The following is a 24,932-nucleotide window of genomic DNA, read 5'->3' on the forward strand; positions in this document are numbered from 1 at the left end:
TCAATTCGAAAAGGCATAACTGAAAATGTCGACTGTTACGGTATGTCCCCCGTTTCTCCTGTCACGGAGTTTATTAATTGACGGTTTACTGTAGCTTTCCAAAATACTTCCGGCTACTAACGGTAGCCAGGAACATGTAGTCACGGAGCTTCCATCGCATATACCAACAAAGCCGAAGGAAGCCAATGGCTTCACCAAATCTAACGGCCATACAGCCGTCGTTCGTTCCACGCCCAATGTAGTCGACCACAAAAGTGAAGCTGTTGGTGACTTTGGCTGGGGCCATTGGACAGTTCGGGGTACGGCCTCATCAAAACATTTGCCTGATATCTTACGAACATTTCGTCAGACGTTCTCATCCCGGCAAATGCCGGCCGGGGACTGGTCAAGAAATATCATCAGCGACGGACTCTCTACCAGTACTTCGCTCTATCGCTCTCCGGCCTCTGGGCCTTTTACAATCTTGAGAGCACGTCTTACCGCGCAGCTGCACTGAGCTTCCTATTCCCGGGCGCAGGCTTCACTGCAGTCGCCACTCTTGCGTCGACCGCCGCGTTCCTGGCTACTCTGGTCTTGATCCCCGTTACCATCTTCGTCTGGTTCGCCATGGGCGGTATCGCGTTCCCCATTGGCTTATGGGTAGGCTCCAGCATTGGAGCTGGCTACCTTGCCACAGACTCCCTGTTCGAGCCCTCAGCCATCTTGTGGGCTGCCTTCTGCTACACTGGAATCTTCTGGCTCATGAGTAACGCTCGCTCTCTCAATGCTGCTGGATACTCCAAGGCACAGGAGCGCAATAAGTACCTCGTCCAAGCTGTTGAAGAGCAGCTTGCCAATGCTACACCTGCACCCGCACCTGGTTCCCGTGAGCTCTCTCTGGATACCCTTCGTCATGTGCAGCATATGCTCGAGAGAGGACTAAGTCCTCATGACGACTTTAGCTTCCACGATGTCATCGATCAGTTCCAGACCGGCGCTGTTAGATACCAGCTCTACGGTGTTGTCGATGTCCTTAGCTTGTATCAGTGTCATTACGCTCCTGGCTTCCATGGCTACCTCTCCAAGGCTTCTCAGAACTGCATCGAGAAGAGTCTCCAGAAGCGAATCATGAGGTCAGTACTTCATCATCTACTAATTCCTGCAACTAGATTCTGATATTCATCTAGCTACTGGAAGTGGGAGTCAATCTTTGGCAGGTTTACCCTCAGCGATTGGGACCCTATCAAGAAGGACAATATTGTAAGTACTGGCCCGTACAATATTACGCCGAGATGGCTTTGCTGACTGGACGTAGATGGTTACTGGATACCTCAGCTCCGCTATCGGTCTATATGAGCAAGCTTCTGGCGATCGCCGCTATCACCAGAAGAACGCCCTCGAATTCGTTATCGACGATGGCAAACACTACAAGACCAACTTTGAGGGACTCGCTGATGCTCTGCATGAGAACATGACAGACAACCCCTACTGTCTTTATCCCTGTGAGCCCAACTGGACTTACTCTCTCTGTAAGTATGCTACACCACCCCCCGCCAGCTATAGCTCGAGCATTAGATGCTGACCACTTATTTAGTCTTACTGGTATGGCTGGCCTAGTCATCTCTGATCGCATCCTGGGTCGCGATTGCGGAGAGAAGCTCAGGAACCGCTTTGAACGTTCTCTCGAGGAGGAGTTCACCGAATGTGATGGTCGTATCCTCCCCATTCGCAGTGAATTTACAGGTCTCACAGTGAGCAAATCACATCGACACTATTACGTTCCATGCAGCTAACTCATTTCGACGTAGCTTCCCGGTCTCTGCGGAACTCTCACCGACTGCATCAACGCCATGCTCCTGACCGCTTACCTCCCCCACCTCGCCCATCGCAACTGGGCCATGATCCGAAAGGAATTCCTCAAGTACGACAGCAAGGGCGAACTGGTAGTCAGAGACCTGAAAGGTGCCGACAAGATGGATCCGGGTAATTACCGCGCCGGCGAGGGTCCCCTCCGTGCATTCATCGCCGCAACAGCCGCCGAGTTCGGCGACGAGAAGATCCGCAAGGAGGCCCTCGAACAGCTCGACAACGTCTACTTCCCCGTCGAAGCCACCAAGACAGGATCTCTTCGGAACAAGGGCCTCTCAGCTACTACTCAGGTGATTGCCCTCATGGCACGTCTCGTTAAGCAGCGTGACTTGGCCAATGCTACGCTTCATGGTCCTTCCAAGGACGCTTTGAGTGGACCTATCCTCGAGGAGGCGCCTTTTCCAGAGGTTCTGGTTGCCAAGGCATATAGTGAGGATGGAAAGAAGCTTGATTTGGTTGTGTACAATGGAAAGGAGGCTGGAGTTTTCAAGCTTGGGTTTGAGAGGCTGATCCCTGGCCAGCAGTACTCTATCAACACTGGAGGATCTGTCACAGCAAACGGAGCTGGCAAGGCTTTCATCGATGCGAAGATCAATGGAAGAACTCAGATCATCCTGCAGCCAGTCTGCTAAATTGGATATCAGGAGCTGCACTCTCTTCGTTTAATATAATCTGGGAATGTATTCGTTCTTTTCCGGTAGCTAGTCTATCTATTCACAACCTTTCATATCAATGCCTCACATTCAGACATATCGTGATCAAATCTAGAGTCCAATCTTGAAGCCACCTGGCCAGTACTTCTGGAAGATCCGAGAAGGATCATACTTGCGAGAGATCTGAAGCAGCTTCTGTTTATTCTCCTCCCCATAGCCATCATAAACATTCTGAAACCCGGCGGCATCTCCCATGTAAGTGAAAGGATCATACAGACCAGCCTTCTGGGTAGCATTAGCAATTGCCCAAGTCGTGTCCTCCATCCACTTGAACACAGCTTCGTTGTGCTCATCGCCACTCCACTCAACAACCTCTGCCCAAGCAATGTACGTGCCCTTCTTCTCAACGTCCAAACCTAGAGCATTACCTCCCGGGTTGTACTTCTTAGAAGCTTTTGTCCAGAGAGAGCCGATGGGCTGCCAGTCAACAGAGATGAGTATGCGGTCCTCAGCGGGCAGAGTCTTGTACAAGTCGGGAAGAGCGTTGAGGAAGCCATCGTTCACAATTTGCACGCCTTTGAGTAGCTCCTCGTATGTTTTACCCGTAGTGGTACCGGCGATGAACTGGTTGTTGATCTTCGGTGTGACGAGTTGGCCAGTCTCATCTGAGAACTGAGCCAGAGTCTTTTTCTCGAACGTGTTGGAAATAGCTGGAAGGTCGAAAAATGGCCTGAAGCACTCCGGCTCCGGGTCTGAGTCGCTGTCGTAGAAGAGAATTGCACCACCAATAGTGGTCTCCTCATCAACTGCAATAACTTGAGGAACAATATGTGCAAGAGGGTCAGTATTGAAGGCCGAGAAATTTGCAACAGCCTGCAGTTCTGTAAGCGCCAATGAAGTAATTCCCTTGCAGTGCCTCATACCTTCAAGAATCCAGGTATATCAGTGACACTATATATACCAGCGTAAATCTGATCCGATGGGAAAGTGGCCAGTTTGAACTTGGTAACGATGCCAAAATTATTAGATCCGCCCTTCAGTGCCCAGAACAGATCCGGATGAGACTTTGAAGTGACTGATATGACCTTGCCGCTGGACACCACGAGCTCATACTCGAGTGCATTATCCGCAGCCCATCCTCGCTGGTTCCCCTGGAAATTGATACCTCCTGCGAGAAGCAGACCAGGTACTCCGACTGGAGAGAGACGACCACCTGCGACTGCAAGCTTGTGCTCGCCTAGATAACGATAAACCTGGCCCCAATCCAAGCCAGGTCCAACCCAGACCGACTTCTTGTCTTTGGTCAATTCGAGGGTTGTCAAATTGGACATAACGAAGAGCGGGCCTCCATCAATATTGTTGGCGCCTGCGATGGCCATGTGTCCACCTCCGCGTAAACCAAAGGATGTATGACCGGTACCCATCAGCTTGACTGCTTCAGCAACATGCTTTGCGCTGGTGGGACGGAAAACACAAGCTGGGTCTAGAAGCTCATTGTTGGACCAGAACTTCTGCGACTCATACTCATAGACTGCGTCCTTGGGGTAAAAGGTCTTGTCGGGAAAGACATGCTTCAGTGCATCGCAGCCAGACTCTGTCTTCTCTTCCGCGATGGCAGGGCAGGTTGCTAGCGACAGCAAGCTGAGGACCGTGCTGGTCAGCATGACGAGCAGCAAAGGATGATTGACAGTTGAAGAGAGGATGAATGATGAAGCCCATTGAGGTTGACCGCTACAATTGAGATTTTCATGGGATCGCCACGAGCTGGTTGCCGGATTAATTCGCGGACCTGCATGGCCCAGCATTTTAGCAACCATGGGCGCATCGGTGTTTTTACTCGAGATGGGAGGTGATGATCGCTAGACGACCCAGAAACATGGACGTGGGAAGTCGCTGATTCGATGGCTTTACGGGCCTAGTCGGCCTCCATAAATATTTAACCCTACCCTGTCAGTGACCAATAGCGCTAACTGTTTATAATTTTAAGAATAATACTGTGGTAAGGTATAAGACTTATTAGAAATTTAAATAATAAGTTTATTTTAATAATAAACGTCCTTTTGAATTACTATAAATGGCTTATTTGGAGACTTATTAGAAATGTAGAGAAAACAAGCCTGCTATACTTATGAACTATGTCTTGGAGAAATCCTGACCTGAAAGCCCTTTGGCTTTACAAACCAAAAGTTAAACGTGGACCAGTTGGTCCCCATTTGTGCTAAATCTCCATCAAGCTCATAATTGAATTCCCGGACAATCTTAGGAATCAGCTTGGAGATCTCTAACATGGAGATGTGTCTGCCCAAGCATGTTCGAGACCCAAGACCAAACTAGAAGGAAACAGAAAAACGGGAATTAGCAACGAATCTTAGTAAACAACAAGAGAAGAATGCTTACAGGTATCCAGTGACGGTTCATGACTGAAAGTTGTTCCTCATCGGTGGTGAGCCATCGTTCTGGCCTGTAAATATCTGCATCAAGGCCGTAGATAGACTGGTTGCGATGTTGAACCCAGGTGTTGATTCCGATAATTGACTACCGATATCATATTAGCCTAAAGATCCTGTGATACAAGGCGTCAAGATACATACGCCTTCAGGAAAGAAATGTCCACTGATAGTGGCCCCTCCCTTGGGCACAACGCGCTCCAGGGGCAGTCCTGTAGCAGGATGGAGCCTCAGTGTCTCCTTAATGACTGCTTGCAAGTATGGCATTTGCTGAGTCTCTTGGAACGTCGGTTTCCCAGACAGTTTGCCCTCGCTATAGTAGAAATCGATCTCTTGCTGCAGTGCAGCGAGGCAGGGAGGATGTTTCAGCAGATAATACAGGATGGCAGACAGCGTAATACCAGTTGTGTCAGAACCAGCAACCATATTGGCAACGCATCCCATAGTGACATTAGTGGACGTAAATTTGTCAGGACTCTGCTCATGCTTCTCCAGGAACTTGAGAAGAAAAGGCTCTGCCGAAGTAGTTTTCTTCTCCGCCGGGACCGCCGTAGGGGTTTTCATGCTCTCGGCCACCCGGCTACGCGTAAAGGAAATTACATATGCGCGACCTGTACCACTAGACCCAGCAAAATAGTTCTTCACGGAGAAAAGAAAAGGATGAAGTTTGCTGTATATACCTACCGGTGCGGCATAGGAAAGAAATGCTTCAAGAGCTTCCATGACGCCACCAATGTCCTTTCCGCTGTCAAGGAAGCCTAGCCGTTTACCGTATGTAATAAGTCCGATAACGTCAAATGCATAGCACTGAAGCCAATGGCCCATATCCAGAGGCAATCCCGTTTGGGAAATCTCTGATAGACGTTGGACGAAGAGGTCTGCACATTCATCGACGTAAGGTTCGTACGAGATGAGAGACGACATGGAATAGTTGTTTTGGAAAAGTCGTCGATGATATGCGTGCCGTTTGGTATCTCGATCTGCGAAAAGGCTCACTTCCCCGGGAGCCACCCAGGCATCATACCATGATGACTTGGGAAAAGCCTTTTCCAGCCCGTATATGGCTTTTATTGCTGCTGGGTCGTTGATACTGTAGCGTCGGGGCCCGTATCGGACAACCGGTCCTTATAGTGCGTCTCACGTCAGGGCAACCACTATCATCAAGCTCTTGGTAATTTACTAACCATATTCTCTGTGCAAAGCCACATTGTCTCTTTCAAAGTTACCTTTGTAGAGGCGCCAGAGGTACCATGCATCGGTGAAGCGAGCAAGAAACGGGCCAGGGATAGACTTGAGCGGAGAAAAGAAATAACCATAGACAAAAGTAGCTATTTTCAGTAGCCCAGAGGCTAGAATCAAGCCTAAGATCAAGTATAGCAAAGAAATGTCTGTCATGGCGAAGTTGTTGTTACTCAGATCCCTAAAAGTGTCTCGCTACAAGAGGGGGCCCATCCTCAACTACCGAGTGCCTGTATAGGCTATATAGACAAATTCCAATCGTTGCGGAGGCATATCTTTGATGACCATTGACATCGGATTTGCCGGTTTCCCCCCTCCCCGCTCGGTATTGACGGCTTCGGCTCTTCCCATCCCCCTACAGGCATAGACGGCGGGAAGTAAATGATTCGTGGGGGAATGCAGACAATCTTGTTCTAGGTGGGATACAAAGTTCGGAAGATCCGGCTAGGAAGTCTAATAGCAAATAAGATCTGGGGTTAAATACCATGTTCTCGGAACTTCCGAGCAGGACAGATTTTTGCTTGAGGTGGGTTTCGGCCATCATCACTCCAGCCTCTGTTATCATTCTTTTTATCCTAATCTATACGATCGGAGTCTTCGATGTCAAGCTGTTTCTTATAACAAGGCTGCGTCTATTAGGTTGTAGGTAATCATAAAATCAGTCTCTACGGCCAGCCACTGGTTGTGGCATCCAGTGGATTGAGTCTTATTAACTGCATGAGCTTAATCTAGGGTATCCGCCCGCACGCTGTCATGATATCCAGACCATTCACCATTGAATATTGGCCACAGATATTACAATATATACACCATTATATCAGCTTCGCTACTCATTATCATCTTCTTCTATCTGGACATAATTAATTGCAACGCTGAGGCGCTCACTAATACCTTGTAAAAAGCGAGTATGGCCCTGGAATGGTCTCGATGATTCCCAAGATGGATAGTGTGTTCAATGCAGGTGTACAGAATGGGAATCACGACCTGGAAGAAAAGCAACACGTATAAACAAGCCACAAATTTCAGCTGCATTCAATTTTCAACAAGAGACCAAGATAGAAAGCTTTTGCACCATAAACATATAGTAATACCCTAACCTAATATGCCTGCAGAACGGCAGTAGGAACTACGTCCCCAGACCTCTCTGTCATCGTAATATTGATCGATGTTAAGTGCTGGTAGGATTTTCTCTTGAATATAGATAGACGGATGTTATTACTTAGGGTATCCGTATACTGCTGAGCTCTATCCAAGCTGAACAACATACGATAATCTTTTGCATGTATTTAAAAAGAGATGTCATAGCGGGCCGCGCATCGCCATCTCCATACCCCGGTTTCTTCAGCCGCTCCAGGGCCCTATTTCAATAGCGTGCTCGAAAATCAGTTTAGCGGCCAAACTATCGATTTTTATGCAGGGGCTCACCAATCGCAGCGCCGTCATTAAAATGAGACCACCAAGCGAGTCAGCAGCCACGCTGGAACAGGTCTAGTCAGCCAGCTGTGACAGACGGCCTCTGCGGAATTAACTGCTCGGGGACGTTATTTATCAACGCTCCCCCCAAGATTTAACATTACCGTTGAAGTTCTGTCATTGTCTCACCCCTTCGCTCATTTACGGGTTTCTAGTCTCTCGTTAAAGATAATTCCACGTGTCAACGTCATAATGAACTCCAAGACACTCCTCAGCGTGCTGGCTTGTCTCAGCGTCGGTGTTTCTGCCGGACCCTGCAAGCCAGTTACTTCTCAAGCTACTCAGGTCACTTCTGCAACGACCGAACTGTCTACGTCGATTGACCTTACCACCACCATCTCTGCCTCCGATGTCGCTTCTACAACTGAGCTGAGCTCTCTGACAACTGAGGACTCTACTACCGAGATTGCAACGACGACTACCGCTGCTGATACTACCACGGATGCCCCCACCACAACCACCGAGGAAGCAACAACAACAACCGGTGCAGCACAATGTCCTACCCCTTCTGCTTGCAACAACCTCGGCTTTGACTGGGCATACTACAGCAACCCTGCTCAAAACACCGACACGACCTACTCCAGCTTCGTGCCCCAATCCTTCAAGCAGGTCAACCCCATTTACGTCGGCACGACCCGCCAGATCGGTGGCCTCTTCCAGCCCAGCAACGCCGCCCAGTCAGCCCCCATCTATGGCTCGACACAAGATCTCGCTCTTGACTACTTCGCTCTTAACCATCACGGTTATCTGTATAGTTGCGACGCTGGTACCTACAAGTTCGACATTCCTTACGCTAACGACGCCGTGTACCTGTGGATTGGCGCAAAGGCGTACGCTGGTTGGAACTCTGGTAATGCTGACGCCAAGGCTCTGTATAACCAGCCTGACCATATCGCTGGTAGCGCGCACTTTGAGATCGACCTCCCTGCTGGTGTATACATTCCCATTCGATTCGTCTATGGTCAGGCTCAGTATGGCGGCGGGTTCACATTCACGGTAACAGCCCCCAATGGGCAGGTTCTTGTCGGGAATGACGTTACTGCCAGTCCATATGTTGTGCGCAACTCTTGCGACGGCATTCTGGCGCCTGCTTACCCGCCTTTTGGCCAGGAGATTTAAAGTTGAGGCATGGAGGAGTATGTGAAGGCATGGTTCATTCTGTTCGTGGCAATGGCTGCCAAAAGTTAAAATCGGCTTTATATAGAGATAATATTAATCAAAGAACCTGACGCATGCCATCCTGGCAGAGTTTCACAGTGGAGTTTCGCATGATAATATGTGTTTGTTGGTTTTGAGTCGTAGCTTGGATGGGTTTGTAGAGAGAGACATGTCGTGCACGTTGAGTTCATATGCCAGTCTTCGCAAAGAGTATCCATAGCTAGCTATAAATGAGAGTGCACCGAGTAATTTATTCATACTGGGATTCTTTAGTAGCACACCATACGTACCGTTTGAGTCAGAGCATGTGGGGTGCTCATTGATGTTTGCAAATGTGAGCCAAGAAAGCCCCAGATACCCGAATACCCGGATATCCGGTTGCTAATCCATCCGGCGGCAAGGGGTGGCATTTATGAATACATGGAAGGGGCCATAAGCTTGTGAGATGATATATTCCTTTACTTTGAAGGGTCTGTTGTTTTCGAATGGCCTAGTAGGTAGTGTATACACGATGCACAGAACTAAATCTTCTGCGGGTGCATTGGTGCCTGTGTGCTACGAGTGGATTAAACCGTTTATCTCGACTTTTCTCTTTCTGGACAGATTGAACAATTAGTTGAAGGGAAGAAACGGTGTGCGTTCAAACTCTTCGCATCATGTTTAATAAAGTTTGATCACGGCGAAATGAACCTTGAAGAGACTCATGATATTATCGTGCTTCAGTCTGAGTTAACAATGAGGCGAATGCGATATTTCTCAGCTATCGACACACCCTCCCATTATCATCGGAATTCGACTGGACCAGACCTTTTCCTATTACTCTCATTCCGTGTTGTCAACACAGGTAGAAATTACCATCCGCATAAGCCGCCAGTCTGTGTCAATCTCTCTCTCCTCGCAAATCTTCATGGCCTCTTCCTTGTGCGCAGTCCAATCAAAACCTGCCGCAAATACGTACAGCGTGAGCATGTCTTCGAATTCAGTGTAGGTGATCTGGGTGACCTCCAGGTTGTAGGCTCGCATGACGTCGTCGAATCTTGGCTCCTGGGTGGAACTCTCTGGCTTGCGTGTAAAATGAAAAGCCATGCGACTTTCGTCTGGTTCTGGATCTCGAACTGTGATGAGATCTAAAAAGCTGATGACATCCATTGTGGGTTTGAAGGAGGAATTGTTTTGCTTGGGTTGATTTGAGTGTGTTGAATATTGATTGGATTAGTTAATGATCTGGGAGGGGGTGTACTGAACGATGGATTATATGCAGTCTTGACACAGCACCATTGAGACTGATGTCTGATTCAATCACATTTGCGCTGCCATTGCAAGTTATTCACACGCGGGGACTGTTAGTGACACAAAGGGCGTGTTTTTCAGTGATTGCACCGCCTTATGGTAAGCACTAACCTTTCACATCGATTTGTCGGAACGATTCAATGATGTGATACGCGGGTTCACTTCCGTGATTGACTCACCAGCCATGAGATTTGTCAGCGCTCATCCTTAACACAACACATATAATCACTGGACTTGCAAGACGACACTGACTTTCCAATCATTCTTGACATTGAAACACTGTTTCATGTAGAGAACATTCACGATGCACGATATTCCAGAGTTTGAGCTGGATCGAGTTGGTGAGTATGATATCGGCTCTGTATGACTCACGTATTGACTGATAATCGGCAGCTCGCAGCTACGGTGTAAGATGCCAAAAAGCAAACAAAACAAAAGATTACCAAGACTAATATATTGCTTCTGTAGCCCAGAGCAAAGATCGCCTTACATGGTACGCTATCCCCCCCCTTTTGACCCAACATTCTGACGATATGCAGGGTCTGCACCACATGCCCTCTCCCTCGACAACCTTCGAGGTCTCTCCTCCACCAAACTCAGTCCGATCGAAACCAACATCCCACTTTCCTATGCCCCGTCCCTCGGATCAGTCGAGCTGCGCAAACGCGTTGCAGAGATCTATTCGACCGAAAGCGCACCACTGACAGAGGACAATGTGATCATCACGCCTGGATCAATCATGGCCAACTATCTTGTGCTCAGCACGACATGCACCAAAGGCGACCATGTAATCTGCCAGTTTCCGAATTACGGCCCTTTGTATCTCTTGCCCAAGTATTTCGGCGCCGAAGTGGACTTTTGGGTCGGGAGAGAAGAGGAATCGTGGAATCCTGATGTTGAGGAGCTCAGAGCACTCATTCGGCCAACCACTAAAGCCATCATTCTAACGTGAGTCTCTGTGGAAGATCTCGCAAGGATTGCTGACAGCGTTGAGAAATCCGTGTAACCCGACAGGAACGGTTCTCGGCCAGGAGATGCTAGAGCAGATCAGAGATCTGGCCAAGAAGCATAACATCGCAATCTTTGGCGATGAAGTCTTCCGTCCTCTGTTCCACGACAACTCTCAAATTCCACCATCCTTTGTCTCTCTAGGATACAGCAACACCATCACCACTGGATCAGTCTCCAAGGCCTACTCACTCCCGGGTATTCGCATCGGCTGGATAATCTCACCCAATCGAGATATCCTACAACGCATCATCGCAGCTCGGGACTACACGACTCTCAACGTTTCACGCATCGACGATGCCATCGCTCTATTCGCCTTATCCCCCGATGTGCTTCCTAAGATCGTTGCACAGATTCTGGAAACACAAGGCAAGAATATTGACCAGTATGATCAGTTTGTGAAGAGGAATTCGGACAGATGCAGATGGGTTCGCCCGCGAGGTGGCGGAACGGCTTTTATACACTTCTCTGGGCCAAACGGAAAATCGATTGATGAGGTTGCGTTTGCAGAAAAGCTAATTCAGGATTTTGGGGTCGCTGTCATTCCAGCCAGTGCTGGTTTTAGTGAGGAGGGAGTTGCTGATTACAAGGGCTATCTCCGTCTCAGTTTGGGACAGAGAGTGGAAGCAGTCGCCGAAGGACTCCGGGCGATTCAGTTGGCTATTCAAGACTTCTAGTCATTAACGGTATGGACTATCTAGACAAATGGTAAAATAACATGGCTAGCATGCTCCCCACCAATGTGAACCTCATGTTTCCCATGGTTATCCAAATGCTCCAAACTTCCAAAATTACTGACACCGATATTCCTCCCACAAACAACAGCTCTGATCGACTCGCCAGCCTCATATTCAATGCCCATGGCCCAAATACCAATATCGAGTCTTACAACATCCCCAGGCTTGATCTTCTCAATCTTTTCACGAGGGTGGAACGGCCAGTGCGGATGCATACTCTTACTCTCATCGATCTCACGATGCGATGCCCGGAGTACGCCCATTGGACCGCGATACACAACAACTTCTATCTTTTCTTGGGGAGTCATTTCTTCGAAGGATTGTTTGGGGATGCCGTTCCACGGAATGTTGAGGTTCATCATGACTTCTCCCTTGGCATCGAGTTTCTCAAGGGTCACGTACACGTCCATGTCATCGTAGTCGGAGCAGGACATGTAAAGAACTGCCTTGGGGAGACCGACTAATCTTGTGGTTTGGTCGAAGCGGTATGTGAAGCCGACCTGATCATCGGTTTCAGAGTTGTAGCTAACTGTTGATGTCTCGGTTGGCTGGTCGACAGAAAGATTGCTGTCGTGCGTAAAGTACAGTTTCTTGTAATCTGTTCTCGGAATGGGGAAATTCTCCTCGACAATGTTCTCGTATGACTGAGGTTCCTTCTTACCAAATCGCAGAACAGCCGTGCGCACCTTTGGTACCTTGTCCCAGCCGTTATCCTTGCCCTTGAGGAAGTGGTCAAAGAAATCAAGCAGCTCAGTCCTCGCTTGCTCATTGCCCCAAATGTCATACCACTCTTGCCAAGGGTGAAAGCGAAGCCACTTGTGAGGTGTATCAACCTCGAGCCAGCCTCGAATAGCTCCCATGCCGTGCATTGTGTTGGTCCATGTACCGGTTATGTAAGTAGGAATGTTGATCTTCTTCATATCTGGGCGCTTGTCGTTCCACCAGTCATTGGCAAGAGGATGTTGTTTGAACATCTCTCGGAAACTCTCTATCCCGCTGTGGCCTTGCATCATATACTTGACGATGAGTTTATCGAATAGGTCGCCGGCATAAATACCTCCACGGGCAAACTGTTCACGATACAAGTCGCCGCAGCCTTCCCATGGAGCAATGGCCTTGAGACTGGGTGGGTTCAATGCTGCGATAAACCACTGTACAATAGCCAGATGCGAGTTTCCTGCTAGTCCAACAGAGCCGTTGCACCAAGGGAGTTTGGCAATACTCTCAATGGTGTCGTATCCGTCCTCAGCTTCTTGAGTTCCCATGATGACCAAGGTTCCTTCACTATCGCCTGAGCCGCGAGAGTCGATGTTAACAACTGCATAACCGCGAGGAACCCAATCAGCAGGATCAGGCGCCTCAAACTTCTCAAGCCCAGAAAGGGTCTGCGATGGAATACCCAGATTCCAAGGAACCATGAGCTCTAGGGACAAAATGCCATTGAACTTCTTTCCGAAAGGTGACCAGCAGATGATAGCAGGAACAGGCTCATCCGTATGTGGTGGCCGATACACATCAGCGTAAAGCGTAATGCCATCTCGCATCTTAAACGCAACATCATGTTCAACGAGAACAGGCGAAGGCAATGGTCGTGCTTGAGGACTATCGTGTTTCCAGCCTGCTGGGAGGGTTTCTGAGTGAGGGTTCAGCCCAACGTAACCGCCATGACCGACTTTGGGAGCACTGATAGGCTCAATTGGGACTGTGAAGGGGAGGTTTGTGAGAGGCATATTTGCGATGACAAGGATTTAGTTGATGATTCTGTGACTTCAATTTTACAAGCATTTGCGAACCTATTCATAGTCGATACTGGAAATGCCAAAGTGGATTCCGAGCTGGCGAACCGGCCGGTGGACTTGTCGGCCCCACTCAATATGGCGCGGCTCGGAATCGGAGTCTGACTGAGGGGGAGAGTCAGAATTGCCGGGATGCCGAGCCGAAGCGACGCCTGTACTTCGGAATCAACTATCATAACTTTTGTGGAAAGGAAATGTGCCTGTTGGAGAACAATAAGAAGAGCAGATTGAACTTTCTCAAACCAAATCATCAAACAGCTCACAACACAAAGACAATACCCAAAGATTGATAATTGCATTCACATTACACCTCATCAACCTTTGACTCCTATTCTTTCGCTCCTCTCTCCGTCAAAATGGTCGCCAACACCGAGCCCGCTGTTTACCAAGCCACCTCCGCTTTGAAGTTCGCCGAGCCCACTTCCAACAAGCCCATCCAAGCCAAGCCCTCTGGCCCAAACAAGCTCTTCGCCAACCCTGGCACTACCTTTGGCGACTGGCGAGATGACCTCTACCGAGATGGCTTCGCCGTCATCAAGGGAGCCATTCCACTTGAAAGAGCTGAGAAATATGGTGATGAGATGCTCTCATACCTCGAGACCTTGTAAGTCACCCAACACAACTTGGTCACTTGAAGACAAACCATACTAACAGAGATCAGCAATGGCGGCATGGGCTTCAAGCGCGACGACCCCAGCACCATAAAAACAGAGACTCTCCCCGTCATCACCGAAAAGGGCATGATCACAGGCTACGGCGTCGCCCACGAATCCTTTGCCTGGGCCATCCGCCAAGAACCCGGCGTCATCGAAGCTTTCGAGCGCGTCTACGACACCAAAGACCTAATCGTCTCCTTCGACGCAGTCAACACCTCTTTCCCCAACCGCAAAGACGTCAAGGTCAACAAGCCCTGGCCCCATCAAGACCAAGACCCCGAGAACCCCGGCTTCCGTTGTCTTCAGGGCCTTGTCAATATCTTCCCCAACGGTGATAAAGACGGTGGTTTGATCGTTTGCAAGGGTGCACATCTTCTCAGTGAGGAGTTCCACAGGGATTTTAAGGATGAGCCGAACAAGATCTGGGCTTGGACTCACGAGTGGTATGGTTTTACAGCTGAGGGTATGGAGTGGTTGAAGAACAAGGGCTGCGAATGGGAAAAAGTCAATGCGGGACCCGGAGATCTTATCGTCTGGGACTCGCGCACTCCTCATTACAATGTTAGTCCTGAGGGTACGCAGCCCAGGTTCTGCACTTATACGTGCTACATGCCTGCTGCAGATGCTACGCAGGAGGATTTGAAGAGGAAGAAGGCTGCTTTTGAGAACCTGCAGGGAACCACCCATTGGCCTAATGCTATGCATGTCGGAGGAATCCCTGTCTTGAGGAATGGAGAACCTTGTCCCTATAACACTAACATGCCGAGGAAGGCGCCTGAGTTGACTGATCGAGGATTCCTGCTGACTGGCATTCCGTATATTACCGCATAAGATATTTTCGTTAGTTAGCATTAGTCTAGTTATTCCTTCTATCTTCTTGTTAACTTATCATTGAGTCTTGTAGAGCGAGTTCTATTGTTTTGTGTTTAAGATCCTCAGGTTTTGGCGACCATCAGTTTGGTTTTGATAGCTCATTAGCATGAGTGATCACCCAACTGGCTTTTTCTCGTCCTAAACATAAATGGCATATGAACATAGATGAGCCTCTCATCGCTTTCATCCTGATTCCCCTCTTTTAAGTAATCTATGTCATCGGTCATGCATGTCTCACATTATACTGCCAGCCAAGGAGCCCTAAGTCAATCAAGGCTGCCAAGGCCCAATCAGTGCGTATTGCGATGCAAAGAACGAATCGGGCTGGCGACGGAAGCCGTCGACTCGCATTATATCGTTACATGATCTCCTTAGCGGTTTGCCTCATGTCACAAATAGGAAACACAATATCAATAGCTATTGTAATAATTACACATAAAGATCAGGTAAATTATAAGAAAGCTAATCTTGTTTACCTAAATATCTTATTTAGCCAGGCAAACTGGTACCTGTTCCACTCTTGCCCAGCTCCAACTTGGACGTGATATCCAGCTGTTCCATTAAAAAACTTATAAGTGGCCCTATCACCGAGTGCGTCCTTAACAACCTCTGGCTGGCCAGCAAAAAACCCCTCGAACTCGGAATCGACGACGAGGACGGGTACGTTGATCTTGTCAACCACATTCTTAAGAGTGTACTGCTTAAGTGATTGGAGCCATAGATACGGGGAATGTTTTTTGAAGCACCACAATCCGTGTCCCAGACCCCAGCGCATCATTGTAGGCGCTTGTGGGCTATCCAAGAGCGGCAAGACAGCCTCGTCAAATTCCTCTTGCTTGCCCGCAGCAAAAAGCTTCTTCATGTCTGGGCCCAGCTGACTGGCATATCCCTCGTAGACATCCCACACGCCGCCATTGAGAATAAGAGCCTTGATCCGAGGCTCAAACGCAGCGGCACGAGCAGCTAGGTACCCACCCATTGAAATACCAACAAGGACCAGCCTGTCTTCATCGACGAAGCAGCCTTTGCGACTCAGCAATTCGTCTATCACTGGCGTGAGAACTTTCTCCCAATCTGGGATAAAACCAATGTCATCGTTGCGGCGAACAGTGGGCTGCCCTGGCCCTTCGTAGGTCATGACATTCCAGCCACGGGCCAAGGCTGGTACGACGAACGAGTGGTAAGAGTCTTCCTGGCTAGCATCGTATCCGTTGCCGATAACCAAGGTCGGCCGTTTGACGTTATCAGCTGCGGATGTGTACCAGATCGCTTCAATAGTGAAGTTGTCGGTCGGGATCTGGATACGTTCGCCAGGAATGGGCAGTGTAGCAAGCGCTTTGTCGAAGGCAGCGCGTTGCTCGAGCCAGAAGCTATTGATACGTGGGTCCGTCCAGTTCGCATGGTTGTAGAAGTCGGCCTGACGGTAGTAGCTCGATGCAGCGAACCAGGCTTCCCGTACATTCAAAGGATCGTATGCATTATCTGCATCCTCGGCTTGGGTTTTGGTGTATTCGGCCAACACCTGGAAGGTCTCAAGCCAGCTGGTGGAGTTCCCGGCCTTGACGTGTTTCGCTGCGGCCAAGACGTCGTTGACGTCGCCAGCTCCGAAAATGGTGTTTCCGAGGGTGAAGAGCAGCTCGAAATGGAAACTTTCATCCTTGCTCAAGAGGATGATAGGATCCTCTGGCTCCTTTGGAGAGGTTGATGGTGCAGAGTCGCGAGGGATAATGGAGCTTGAGGCTATGGTTGCCCCCAGGAGGATGGCACTGAACAGGGAAGTTGACCTCATTTTGAAAGGGACTCAGAAGTAAGTGTGTAGTGGAGGAAATTGAGTAGAGTTGCCAATGATGGTGCTGATCATGTTACAATATTCTCGGCGATGCCCTACCTTTTATATTCGTTTGCCTGTTCTCGCAATCTGTTCCAGCGAAAGGAACCCAGAACCAAACTACACTTAAACTATTACCCAGTCATACATTGAGCCTGTTTGCGATTGGTGTTTTCCTAGTGCTTACCGCAGCTACTAGGACGGATAAGGCAATTACTTTGCGATTGGTCGCCTTGTAATCCTTCGCCCCTCTCTAGTTCCCGCTACGCCACGGCTTACGCCTCTCCCGTCGCAAACACTGCACACAAGTCCGGGCGATGAGGAAACCTGGACTCAAACTTGACAATCTATGATTCGTTCGCAACGCTATCTAATTTCCGCATGACGATATTTTTAACTCAGTCGTTGGATCCGACGGCCGCGTGACAACTCTCAACTAGAAACAAGCAACATACGTTGGTTCTCTTGGTCATTGCGCAGCAGACATGGTCAACCACGGCCCCTCAAAGGGCTGCTCGACATGTCGCAAACGACGTGTCAAATGCGACGGGGACAGGCCAAGCTGTCGTGAATGCCTCCGGCTGCGACGGGTGTGTGGAGGTTACGAATCAAAGAAAAATACAGGCGGGATTCGGTTCAAGGATCAGAGCACTGGTGTAAAGCCCCTTCCGATGACATCACGGTTCAGAAACCTTCGCATGTCGATAACGCCAGAATGGACAATGCAGGCTGCCATACCAGCAACCATTTCCCCCAGCGACGAGTCATTCGCTGTCTCCTTCTTCCTCACCTCAATCGCGGGCTTAGGACGCAGCTTTCGCTCGACCCAGGGTTTCCTGGAGCCTCTTTTCCCCGCCGTAGCCAAGGAGCATCCGGATTCTGTCCTCTCGACCGTCCTGACCGCCGTGTCAACCAAGCTCTGGAGCTTATGGAAATCCCCAACAAACGCCTATCGAACGCCTCATCCTCCATTTACCAGGGCATTGAGCCGCCTGCAAGCAGCTCTCAATGATCCCACCGAACGGTTAAAGGACAGTACCGTACTCAGCGCTATCTTGATGCATTTCTACGAGAGCCTCGCTGCTCGATCGACGCATCAGCACACCATGCGCGTCCACCAGGACGGGGCTCGTGCATTGCTCGAACATGGAGCCGGGAGCGTCCCGGACTCGGATTGCCGCGCATACTTGAGGGGCTACCTGCGGCACTGTGATGTGTCGACATATATGGAAGTGCAACCAGACGACACCTCGGACCTGGATGTTTGGTTCAATGCAGGGTTGGACTATTCTATGCCAGCTAGCCCGAATGCAGTCTTGGACCTGATCGGGCTCTCGATTGCCGATTTACAAAAGAGACTATCTACCTTTATGTGCGGGCTGGCCAAGAATAACCTAGATGGTCTGACCTTCGCGACTTGGTGGCAGGACGCTTCCTCCGTTAACACACAACTATTGGATTGGGTTCACTTGGTGCCGGCCTCATGGCAGCCTTATAAAAGACCCCTAGAAGACACCTTTGCTTACTTCGGTTTCTGCGATATATACCCGACCGTCCAGATTGCCACCATCTGGAATGTATGGCGCGTTTGCCGGCTCATGCTCCTGCGGATAAAGTTTTATCTACTTACCAAGGCGCCCTCCGAGGCGCTGCGGCAAACCATCTCGATTGCTACTAAGGATGACAGTTTCCCAGATCCCAATCACGGCAGGGAGTTGGTGGACTCCATCTGCCGGTCCATACCGTTTTACCTGGGGAACCGCCAGAATCATGGAGGGCTGCACGACTTAACGGACCCAGCGATCAGAATCCCCAACTACCACGACGAAGACTTGGATGAAGCCATACGTACCCAGTATCTCCAAGGGGATCAGGCAATGAGTCTCTCTGATTACAAGCGACATATACTGATTCAAGGCCCTTCGCATGCACTGCTTCACTTGAATAGTCTGATCAAAGTGCTATCAAAGGAGGGTGGAGAGCTTATCTGTCGTGGGTTGCATAGGGACAAAGTCGTCTGGATACAGAAACAATTCCTCCGGGTATGTAAACTTAATGACCCAGTTAGTCAGTTTAAATAGTAGTAAACTACACAACCCTTACTGCCGTGCAACGTTCTATGTAGCGGCTGGCGCCGGTGCCAGAGGGGTCAAAAGTTCCTTGCCACCTGTATTGGTTGGGTTTAAGGAAGAACTGGCCGTTTCATTTTTCGCTGCGGCTTATAGTACCCCCATAATTTTAAAATCCCTCCTTTTTCCCCCCATGACTGAAATGCCAGGAGCGGAACATAGAAAATACCAAGCTTCATTTACCCTACGCAGAATAACTTTCAAGCCCGAATATGCATGCCCCAGCGTTCCTGCAAGGTTTTCCCAGATGCTCCTTATGCAAATTCTTGTAGAGAATGACAAATTTTAGTTCGATGTTTTCCTTCAGCTATTTATTGGACCAAAGGCATAATGCCCTCTTGGCTACTGGCGTCAGATATATTCCTGTGTCCTCGAGTGGATAAGCAGCCCAGGTGATAAAGCCTACGTTACCCCACCTATCCACGGAGTCAAAACCATTTAGTGGGTGAGGACTATTGCAAAAAAACTTCCCTTCTATCTGTGCTAGGTTCTAGGCCTTTCCGTACCGAACATCTGACCACTCTCGAGATACATTGTGAGACAACCCCGACGCTATTGCCATGGAGGTTAGCTGACCTTCGCGCTATTGGCAATAGTGCGCCGCTGAGCCGCACTGACTGTAGGGCAATTATCTGAGTATTTAAACACTGCATTCGCACCTAGAATTAAAAGTTCCCCTTCCAAAAAGCCTACCAACAATTTTTAATTTTAACCTCCTTTTCTATCAATCATGGCAGCTGTTGTGACACAATCTTCAACTTCAATTCTTAGCAAGCTCGGCACTAGCATTGCCGGAGCCGGTGCAAGCTGGCTTTTCACCAAAGGGCTGAACGCATTGACAGGCGGTAGCGAAACCGACCAATTAAAAAACGACATTAACAAGGTTCTTCAAGAAGTGGATGAGATCAATAAAGCAGTACAGAGTCTCTCACAGACACTTCTTTCTGACGTTGTAACATTGCGAGGAGATGAGCTGCAGCAGCCCATAGACGATATCAACGCGCTCTACACCGATATTGGCCAGATCATCAACACTGTTTTGGCTTTGCCAACCACTCTATCCGCCGCCGATCGTGCGACTCAAGTTCAGGATGCTCAGAGTCGTCTCAACTCCCGCCTTACAGATTGCGCCAATGATGTTCCTAAGTATCTCACAAAGATCAATAGCTTCCTGACAGAAAAGGCATCCGGGGACCAGGTTGGAGAGCCGTTTCTTCAGCAGGTCGCTCAGAAGTGTCTGGATAATTCTACGGACTTTCTAAGCTACTATGGAAAGACAAAGGCAATTGTATGAGACATGGAATACCGAACTATATCATGACTAATTGAGAATCAGATCATCGGGTACTGGGTAGTGGTGGCCAAAGGAATTGCTCTTCTTCAAATGGCCTTTGAGAGTCCTGGCGTGAACTATGTTGAAGGGGCCGATGCAATCCAAACGCAGAAAAACAACTTGAGCCAACAAGATCAAGTCTTTCGAACAACAATCGGTCAAAACACCATCGAAATCGCCGAGCTTGTTCTCAATTCAGAACAGCCGTGCTACACCGCCATCTCCTTCGCCAGCAATGCCGGTTATGGCGTCGCATTATGGATTTTGTCTAATCAGTATGCTCAGGAGATGTGTGTAGGGTGTCCAGGTACGCCCATCTCACCAGACGGCGCTGCAGTTGGCCCCACGCTCTGGTGGCTTGAATCACACCGTGCACTCTTCGACTATGAACCCAGTGGTAGTTATGCTCTACAGCTTAGGGAAAACGCAACCAATATGCGCTTGGCGATGACCGGATCACAATGGGAAGCTGTTGAAATTCCGGACTTTGACAAGAATGACGCGAATGTCTGGTTCATTAAGCCCATCACACCTGGATCAGATAGGTACTCTCTACAGTTCCATAGTCGCTACCAAGGATTCAGTAACTTTTTGGTTGCCAAGAAAATGCTGTCAAGTGGAGATGGTCCTCTTGCGACAGAGGAAGAGGGAGTTGTTGAATTGAGATGGGAGGAGACGTTTGATCCTGATAGCACAGCGTTTCGCTGGCAGATCTCTGGTTGGGTTGACCCTCAATCTACTTAAGGCAAAGGAGAACCGACGTCATTGACTATGTGTGCTTCACATTATGCTAATAACTCAAGATACTACAGCCAATTAGGCCCAGGGAAATTACATTACTGCATTTTCTGGTGCAGGGAATCAAGCAGTCTGGTGACATAAATTAAAAGCTTGTATTATGCTGACTATTTATCTATTTAGGATTTATGCAATAGTATATTTTATATAATATTTAGGTATTATAATATAAATACTCTTTAGCGACTAGTTTAGCTTTTATTTAAATATCTTTATTTTTAATTTTTAAATAGCCTTTAATACTTTTATCTTTTTTACTTAATACTTCTTTTTAAATTTATTTATTTAAATTTAAATTTATTTAACTTTATACTTATTTAACTTTATATTTATTTGATTTTATATATATTTAATTTTATATTTATTTAATTATTTACCTTAATCTAATAAAACAAGTTATAGATATTATTTATTACTAAAATAGTTAATATAAAATAAATAGATTAAAGTAATAAGAGAGATTATATATATAAGCCTTATTGCTATTCCATTCTTTAACTGCATTCTGCACAGTCTAATTTTCTATCTCTTTAAGCAATAGGTATACTTTATATATAAAGAGCTATTTCATAGTGCCCCATTCTGCTTGAGGTATAATAAGTACTCATTAAACGGGATACTACCCGACCGAACCATGCTTGCGCAAACAAAAATAAAGCAGCAGGGTCCAATAAAATAATTTGCCCAGAACAGGACTTTGACCATTGCTCCAGAGAGGATGATTTTAACGATATGCGAACTGGGGAGCCTGGGGACGTCATTCGAAGCCGATCGTCCAGAGCACCAAAGCAGCCTGTATGTTGGCTAGAGCAATCTCACTGCATTTAGTACACTTTCATTGGCTGGCACCAACTTCTTATCTCCAAATCACCAGTTAGCCTCACAGCCTAGCAGTATGCCTAATTGGCGAAATTACAACACCTACGTCGTCACTCGTAGACTTATAAATCTATTGATTCCTCGTGCGTTTACTGCAAACCCCTAGCAGCACTTATCTTTATCCTACTTTGGTTTTTCATTTCCACAATCTAAGACGTTTGACTCGCCCACATATTGATACGATACTAGTCAACCGTGTCTGAATCATGGCGTAAGTGGAACGCTCAATCTATCACCCCTGTTCTAATCAAGTGTAGGTCCTTAGAAGTATATGCCTCTGATATCACCCGAGAGACTGAGGCCGTGTCATCTCCTCAGGGATCGTCTCTTTATGGCAGCCTCAAGATATCTGGTAACCAGATCAGGCTACTGACAATCACGTCGACCACGCCAGTGATATCGTGTGAAATGGATATCACTGAGCTTCATGATCATTTACCATTCAATGCGCTATCCTACGTCTGGGGCGATCCTAAAGTTACCGAGATTATCCTTGTGAACGGACACGAATACCCAGTAACAACATCTTTGGCCTCGGCTTTGAGATGCGTTCCGCAGCACCTCAGTCAATCGAAACACGCCGCCGGCCATAAATTATGGGTGGATGCGATCTGTATTAACCAAGCTGATGATGCTGAGAAGAGCCACCAAGTTGCCAAAATGGGAGAAATCTATTCCCAAGGCGCACTTGTTCTCTGTTGGCTGGGACCCCTAAGTGATTCGATAGGTGCTGCCATCGATGTTGTACAAATCACAGCTTTTGAGTGATATTCCCGTTGTGCAAATGTGGAAAGGTGCGACAATCACCAGAAGTTGAGAGGCTGTATTGCACAGTTACATGATCGCTTGGAAGCGTTTAAGGAGCTTAATGATTTGAAGCAACTTCTAGTCGCCGATAAAAAATCCGCAATGCCTAGGCTAGTTGTAGATCTCGAGATTTATGAGCTCGCGAACGCACTTGAACACGCGACTACAGTCATTGTACGGGCACTACAAGGGCCATATGGTTCGGAACTAGGCTTTTGCCGAAATGACCTGATCAGGGTACATCGGGAAGTCGCAGATTGGCATGACCGACTCCAAAGACAGGCCAGCAAGCTTGATGCCAATGTGATCAATGACTCCCAACCAGTGAATTTTCTGTTGGAACTGGTGTCTTCTAGGGTTCACAAGTTCCAACAGATAGTCAAAGAGTTCCTTTTCCAAGTGGTTGCTGATGAAGGGTACGGTCATATATTATGGCTTAAGGAGTATCCTTCGCTCTGCACAGTGGAGGAAATAGTTGGGGAATGTCACCGAGGTCCCGCTCAACCACTTTTCGACCTTCCATACTGGAGCCGCATATGGATACGACAAGAAATTATTCTCGCAAAACAAGCAGTTTTCATTTGTGGGCCTCGATCATTTTCACTTCAGACGTTGGAATACTTTTCAGCTTGGTTGGGATGGATCTTGAGTCCATTCAATTCTGTTTGGCTCCAGAAAGAAAAGCTTTTCAAGCTGGGATTGGCATACCAACAAAACTGGAAGCTTCTACATCACATCGTTGAAAGTCGTCGAAACCAGGGACTTCCAGTCGGCGATTGGTTGAGCCAAAGTCATTTCAAGACCAATGTCTGGTGCCACTCATCAGACGCTCGTGCGACCAACCCCAAAGATTATTATTACGGCTTTCTCGGTATTACAAAGCTCAAAATTATCCCTGATTATAGCTCAAGCAAGTCTATCGGATCTATCAGCAGGGAATTCATGAGCGAATATCTCAAAGTCTACCGTGATCCATCATCATCCAACGATCCCTTGGGAGGGCCCCTCGGCCTTCTTATGTTTGCGGGAGTTGGTTATGGCTGGGAAACAGACCCTGATATGCCATCATGGGGTCCAAACTTCCCCGGAGAGGCAAAATCAAAGCCATCTTCCAGGGGGGATGCAGATGCAGTGGTTTCCCCAGGGGACAGGGATATTGAGAGTATTTTTGAAAAAGAACCTCAGGAAAGAATAACCGGTCCCGACATGGAGGTTACACTATATATCCTGGATCGCATCGAAATGATAGGCCCAAGAGTCTCTGACTACGGAAGACCCGAGCTTCGCCATACAAAAGGCTTGCCAATAACCTGGGCCTTGGACTTTGCCCTACGTCATGCGAGCTACGTATCAGGGGGCCACCCATTGGCTGCTTTGCGTCATGTCCTTGAGCCATTTGGGACTTCTGACAGTAAAGAGACTGATTTCCCTATCGAAAACGGTCTGGAGCTTCTGAAGTTTTTGTGTCATTTCAATCGTCAATCTTTGGAGCTTAAATCGTGCTCTAGAGCCACGTTGGCCCGTCTTTGCTACGTGGAGGATTTTTTTACACAAGTTCCCGTGAGTGTTTCTTCTCTTACTTTGTGCCCTTGCCTAACTATCAAGGATCCCGATGACCATGATGACTCGGACGCATACACGAAGGCATGTCGCTACATTGAAATCCTCGGCGCCAAGTGTAAGCCGTACAACCATGCTATAGCAGAGACAAAGAAAGGCTATGTTGGGAGGTTTCCCCCGAGGATACAGGAGGGCGATTTGGTTTGTCTACTCAATGGCCTCAACCAAGTAGCCGTTCTGCGGCAAGCTGGTAAGCGTTATCAGTTTATTGGGACGTGTTTTGTCGCGGGGTTGACAAAAGTCAAACCTATTAAGTCATTAATCGATCTCTATAGCCTGAAGGCCAAGAGGGTCACTTTGAGGTAGCCCGGACTGGGCTAGAAGTGGTAAAGTACAGATAACTAGAAGGAAACGATTCAT

General features: G+C 48.2%; 12 protein-coding genes; 7 read left to right on the forward strand and 5 right to left on the reverse strand.

Annotated features, from left to right (window-relative positions):
- Positions 1-25: 25 nt before the first annotated feature.
- FFUJ_10149 (uncharacterized protein) lies at positions 26-2,480 on the forward strand (the record flags this gene model as incomplete). XM_023567871.1 has 7 exons in its annotated part: positions 26-40; positions 95-299; positions 350-1,112; positions 1,167-1,239; positions 1,295-1,512; positions 1,574-1,730; positions 1,788-2,480. The coding sequence occupies 7 exons, from the start codon at positions 26-28 to the stop codon at positions 2,478-2,480; spliced, it is 2,124 nt and encodes a 707-aa protein (XP_023436168.1).
- A 132-nt stretch (positions 2,481-2,612) lies between these two features.
- On the reverse strand, positions 2,613-4,165 carry FFUJ_10148 (related to 6-hydroxy-d-nicotine oxidase; the record flags this gene model as incomplete). XM_023567872.1 has 2 exons in its annotated part: positions 2,613-3,374; positions 3,425-4,165. The coding sequence occupies 2 exons, from the start codon at positions 4,163-4,165 to the stop codon at positions 2,613-2,615; spliced, it is 1,503 nt and encodes a 500-aa protein (XP_023435255.1).
- Positions 4,166-4,627: 462 nt separating this feature from the next.
- On the reverse strand, positions 4,628-6,343 carry FFUJ_10147 (related to pisatin demethylase cytochrome P450; the record flags this gene model as incomplete). XM_023567873.1 has 5 exons in its annotated part: positions 4,628-4,831; positions 4,899-5,036; positions 5,093-5,587; positions 5,633-6,021; positions 6,133-6,343. The coding sequence occupies 5 exons, from the start codon at positions 6,341-6,343 to the stop codon at positions 4,628-4,630; spliced, it is 1,437 nt and encodes a 478-aa protein (XP_023435256.1).
- A 1,509-nt stretch (positions 6,344-7,852) lies between these two features.
- On the forward strand, positions 7,853-8,779 carry FFUJ_10146 (uncharacterized protein; the record flags this gene model as incomplete). The annotated part of the gene is made up of 1 exon (XM_023567874.1): positions 7,853-8,779. The coding sequence occupies one exon, from the start codon at positions 7,853-7,855 to the stop codon at positions 8,777-8,779; it is 927 nt and encodes a 308-aa protein (XP_023435257.1).
- An 861-nt stretch (positions 8,780-9,640) lies between these two features.
- FFUJ_10145 (uncharacterized protein) lies at positions 9,641-9,967 on the reverse strand (the record flags this gene model as incomplete). The annotated part of the gene is made up of 1 exon (XM_023567876.1): positions 9,641-9,967. One exon carries the CDS (start codon positions 9,965-9,967, stop codon positions 9,641-9,643), a length of 327 nt encoding a protein of 108 aa, XP_023435258.1.
- A 445-nt stretch (positions 9,968-10,412) lies between these two features.
- FFUJ_10144 (related to transaminase type I) lies at positions 10,413-11,793 on the forward strand (the record flags this gene model as incomplete). XM_023567877.1 has 5 exons in its annotated part: positions 10,413-10,449; positions 10,502-10,515; positions 10,577-10,601; positions 10,648-11,056; positions 11,103-11,793. The coding sequence occupies 5 exons, from the start codon at positions 10,413-10,415 to the stop codon at positions 11,791-11,793; spliced, it is 1,176 nt and encodes a 391-aa protein (XP_023435259.1).
- Positions 11,794-11,813: 20 nt separating this feature from the next.
- On the reverse strand, positions 11,814-13,583 carry FFUJ_10143 (probable acyl esterases; the record flags this gene model as incomplete). Its single annotated transcript, XM_023567878.1, has 1 exon — positions 11,814-13,583. The coding sequence occupies one exon, from the start codon at positions 13,581-13,583 to the stop codon at positions 11,814-11,816; it is 1,770 nt and encodes a 589-aa protein (XP_023435260.1).
- Positions 13,584-14,005: 422 nt separating this feature from the next.
- On the forward strand, positions 14,006-15,136 carry FFUJ_10142 (uncharacterized protein; the record flags this gene model as incomplete). XM_023567879.1 has 2 exons in its annotated part: positions 14,006-14,253; positions 14,311-15,136. 2 exons carry the CDS (start codon positions 14,006-14,008, stop codon positions 15,134-15,136), a joined length of 1,074 nt encoding a protein of 357 aa, XP_023435261.1.
- Positions 15,137-15,650: 514 nt separating this feature from the next.
- Positions 15,651-16,967, reverse strand: FFUJ_10141 (related to hydrolases or acyltransferases (alpha/beta hydrolase superfamily); the record flags this gene model as incomplete). The annotated part of the gene is made up of 1 exon (XM_023567880.1): positions 15,651-16,967. The coding sequence occupies one exon, from the start codon at positions 16,965-16,967 to the stop codon at positions 15,651-15,653; it is 1,317 nt and encodes a 438-aa protein (XP_023435262.1).
- Positions 16,968-17,491: 524 nt separating this feature from the next.
- Positions 17,492-19,087, forward strand: FFUJ_10140 (uncharacterized protein; the record flags this gene model as incomplete). XM_023567881.1 has 2 exons in its annotated part: positions 17,492-17,660; positions 17,688-19,087. 2 exons carry the CDS (start codon positions 17,492-17,494, stop codon positions 19,085-19,087), a joined length of 1,569 nt encoding a protein of 522 aa, XP_023436075.1.
- Positions 19,088-19,865: 778 nt separating this feature from the next.
- On the forward strand, positions 19,866-21,212 carry FFUJ_10139 (uncharacterized protein; the record flags this gene model as incomplete). XM_023567882.1 has 2 exons in its annotated part: positions 19,866-20,423; positions 20,472-21,212. 2 exons carry the CDS (start codon positions 19,866-19,868, stop codon positions 21,210-21,212), a joined length of 1,299 nt encoding a protein of 432 aa, XP_023435263.1.
- Positions 21,213-22,351: 1,139 nt separating this feature from the next.
- Positions 22,352-24,878, forward strand: FFUJ_10138 (related to pisatin demethylase / cytochrome P450 monooxygenase; the record flags this gene model as incomplete). XM_023567883.1 is given in 4 exon segments in its annotated part: positions 22,352-22,356; positions 22,403-22,889; positions 22,903-22,939; positions 22,999-24,878. 4 exon segments carry the CDS (start codon positions 22,352-22,354, stop codon positions 24,876-24,878), a joined length of 2,409 nt encoding a protein of 802 aa, XP_023436218.1.
- Positions 24,879-24,932: the final 54 nt, after the last annotated feature.

The sequence above is a fragment of the Fusarium fujikuroi genome, chromosome FFUJ_chr09 (genome assembly GCF_900079805.1).
Source record: "Fusarium fujikuroi IMI 58289 draft genome, chromosome FFUJ_chr09".
Taxonomy (NCBI): Eukaryota; Fungi; Ascomycota; class Sordariomycetes; order Hypocreales; family Nectriaceae; genus Fusarium; species Fusarium fujikuroi.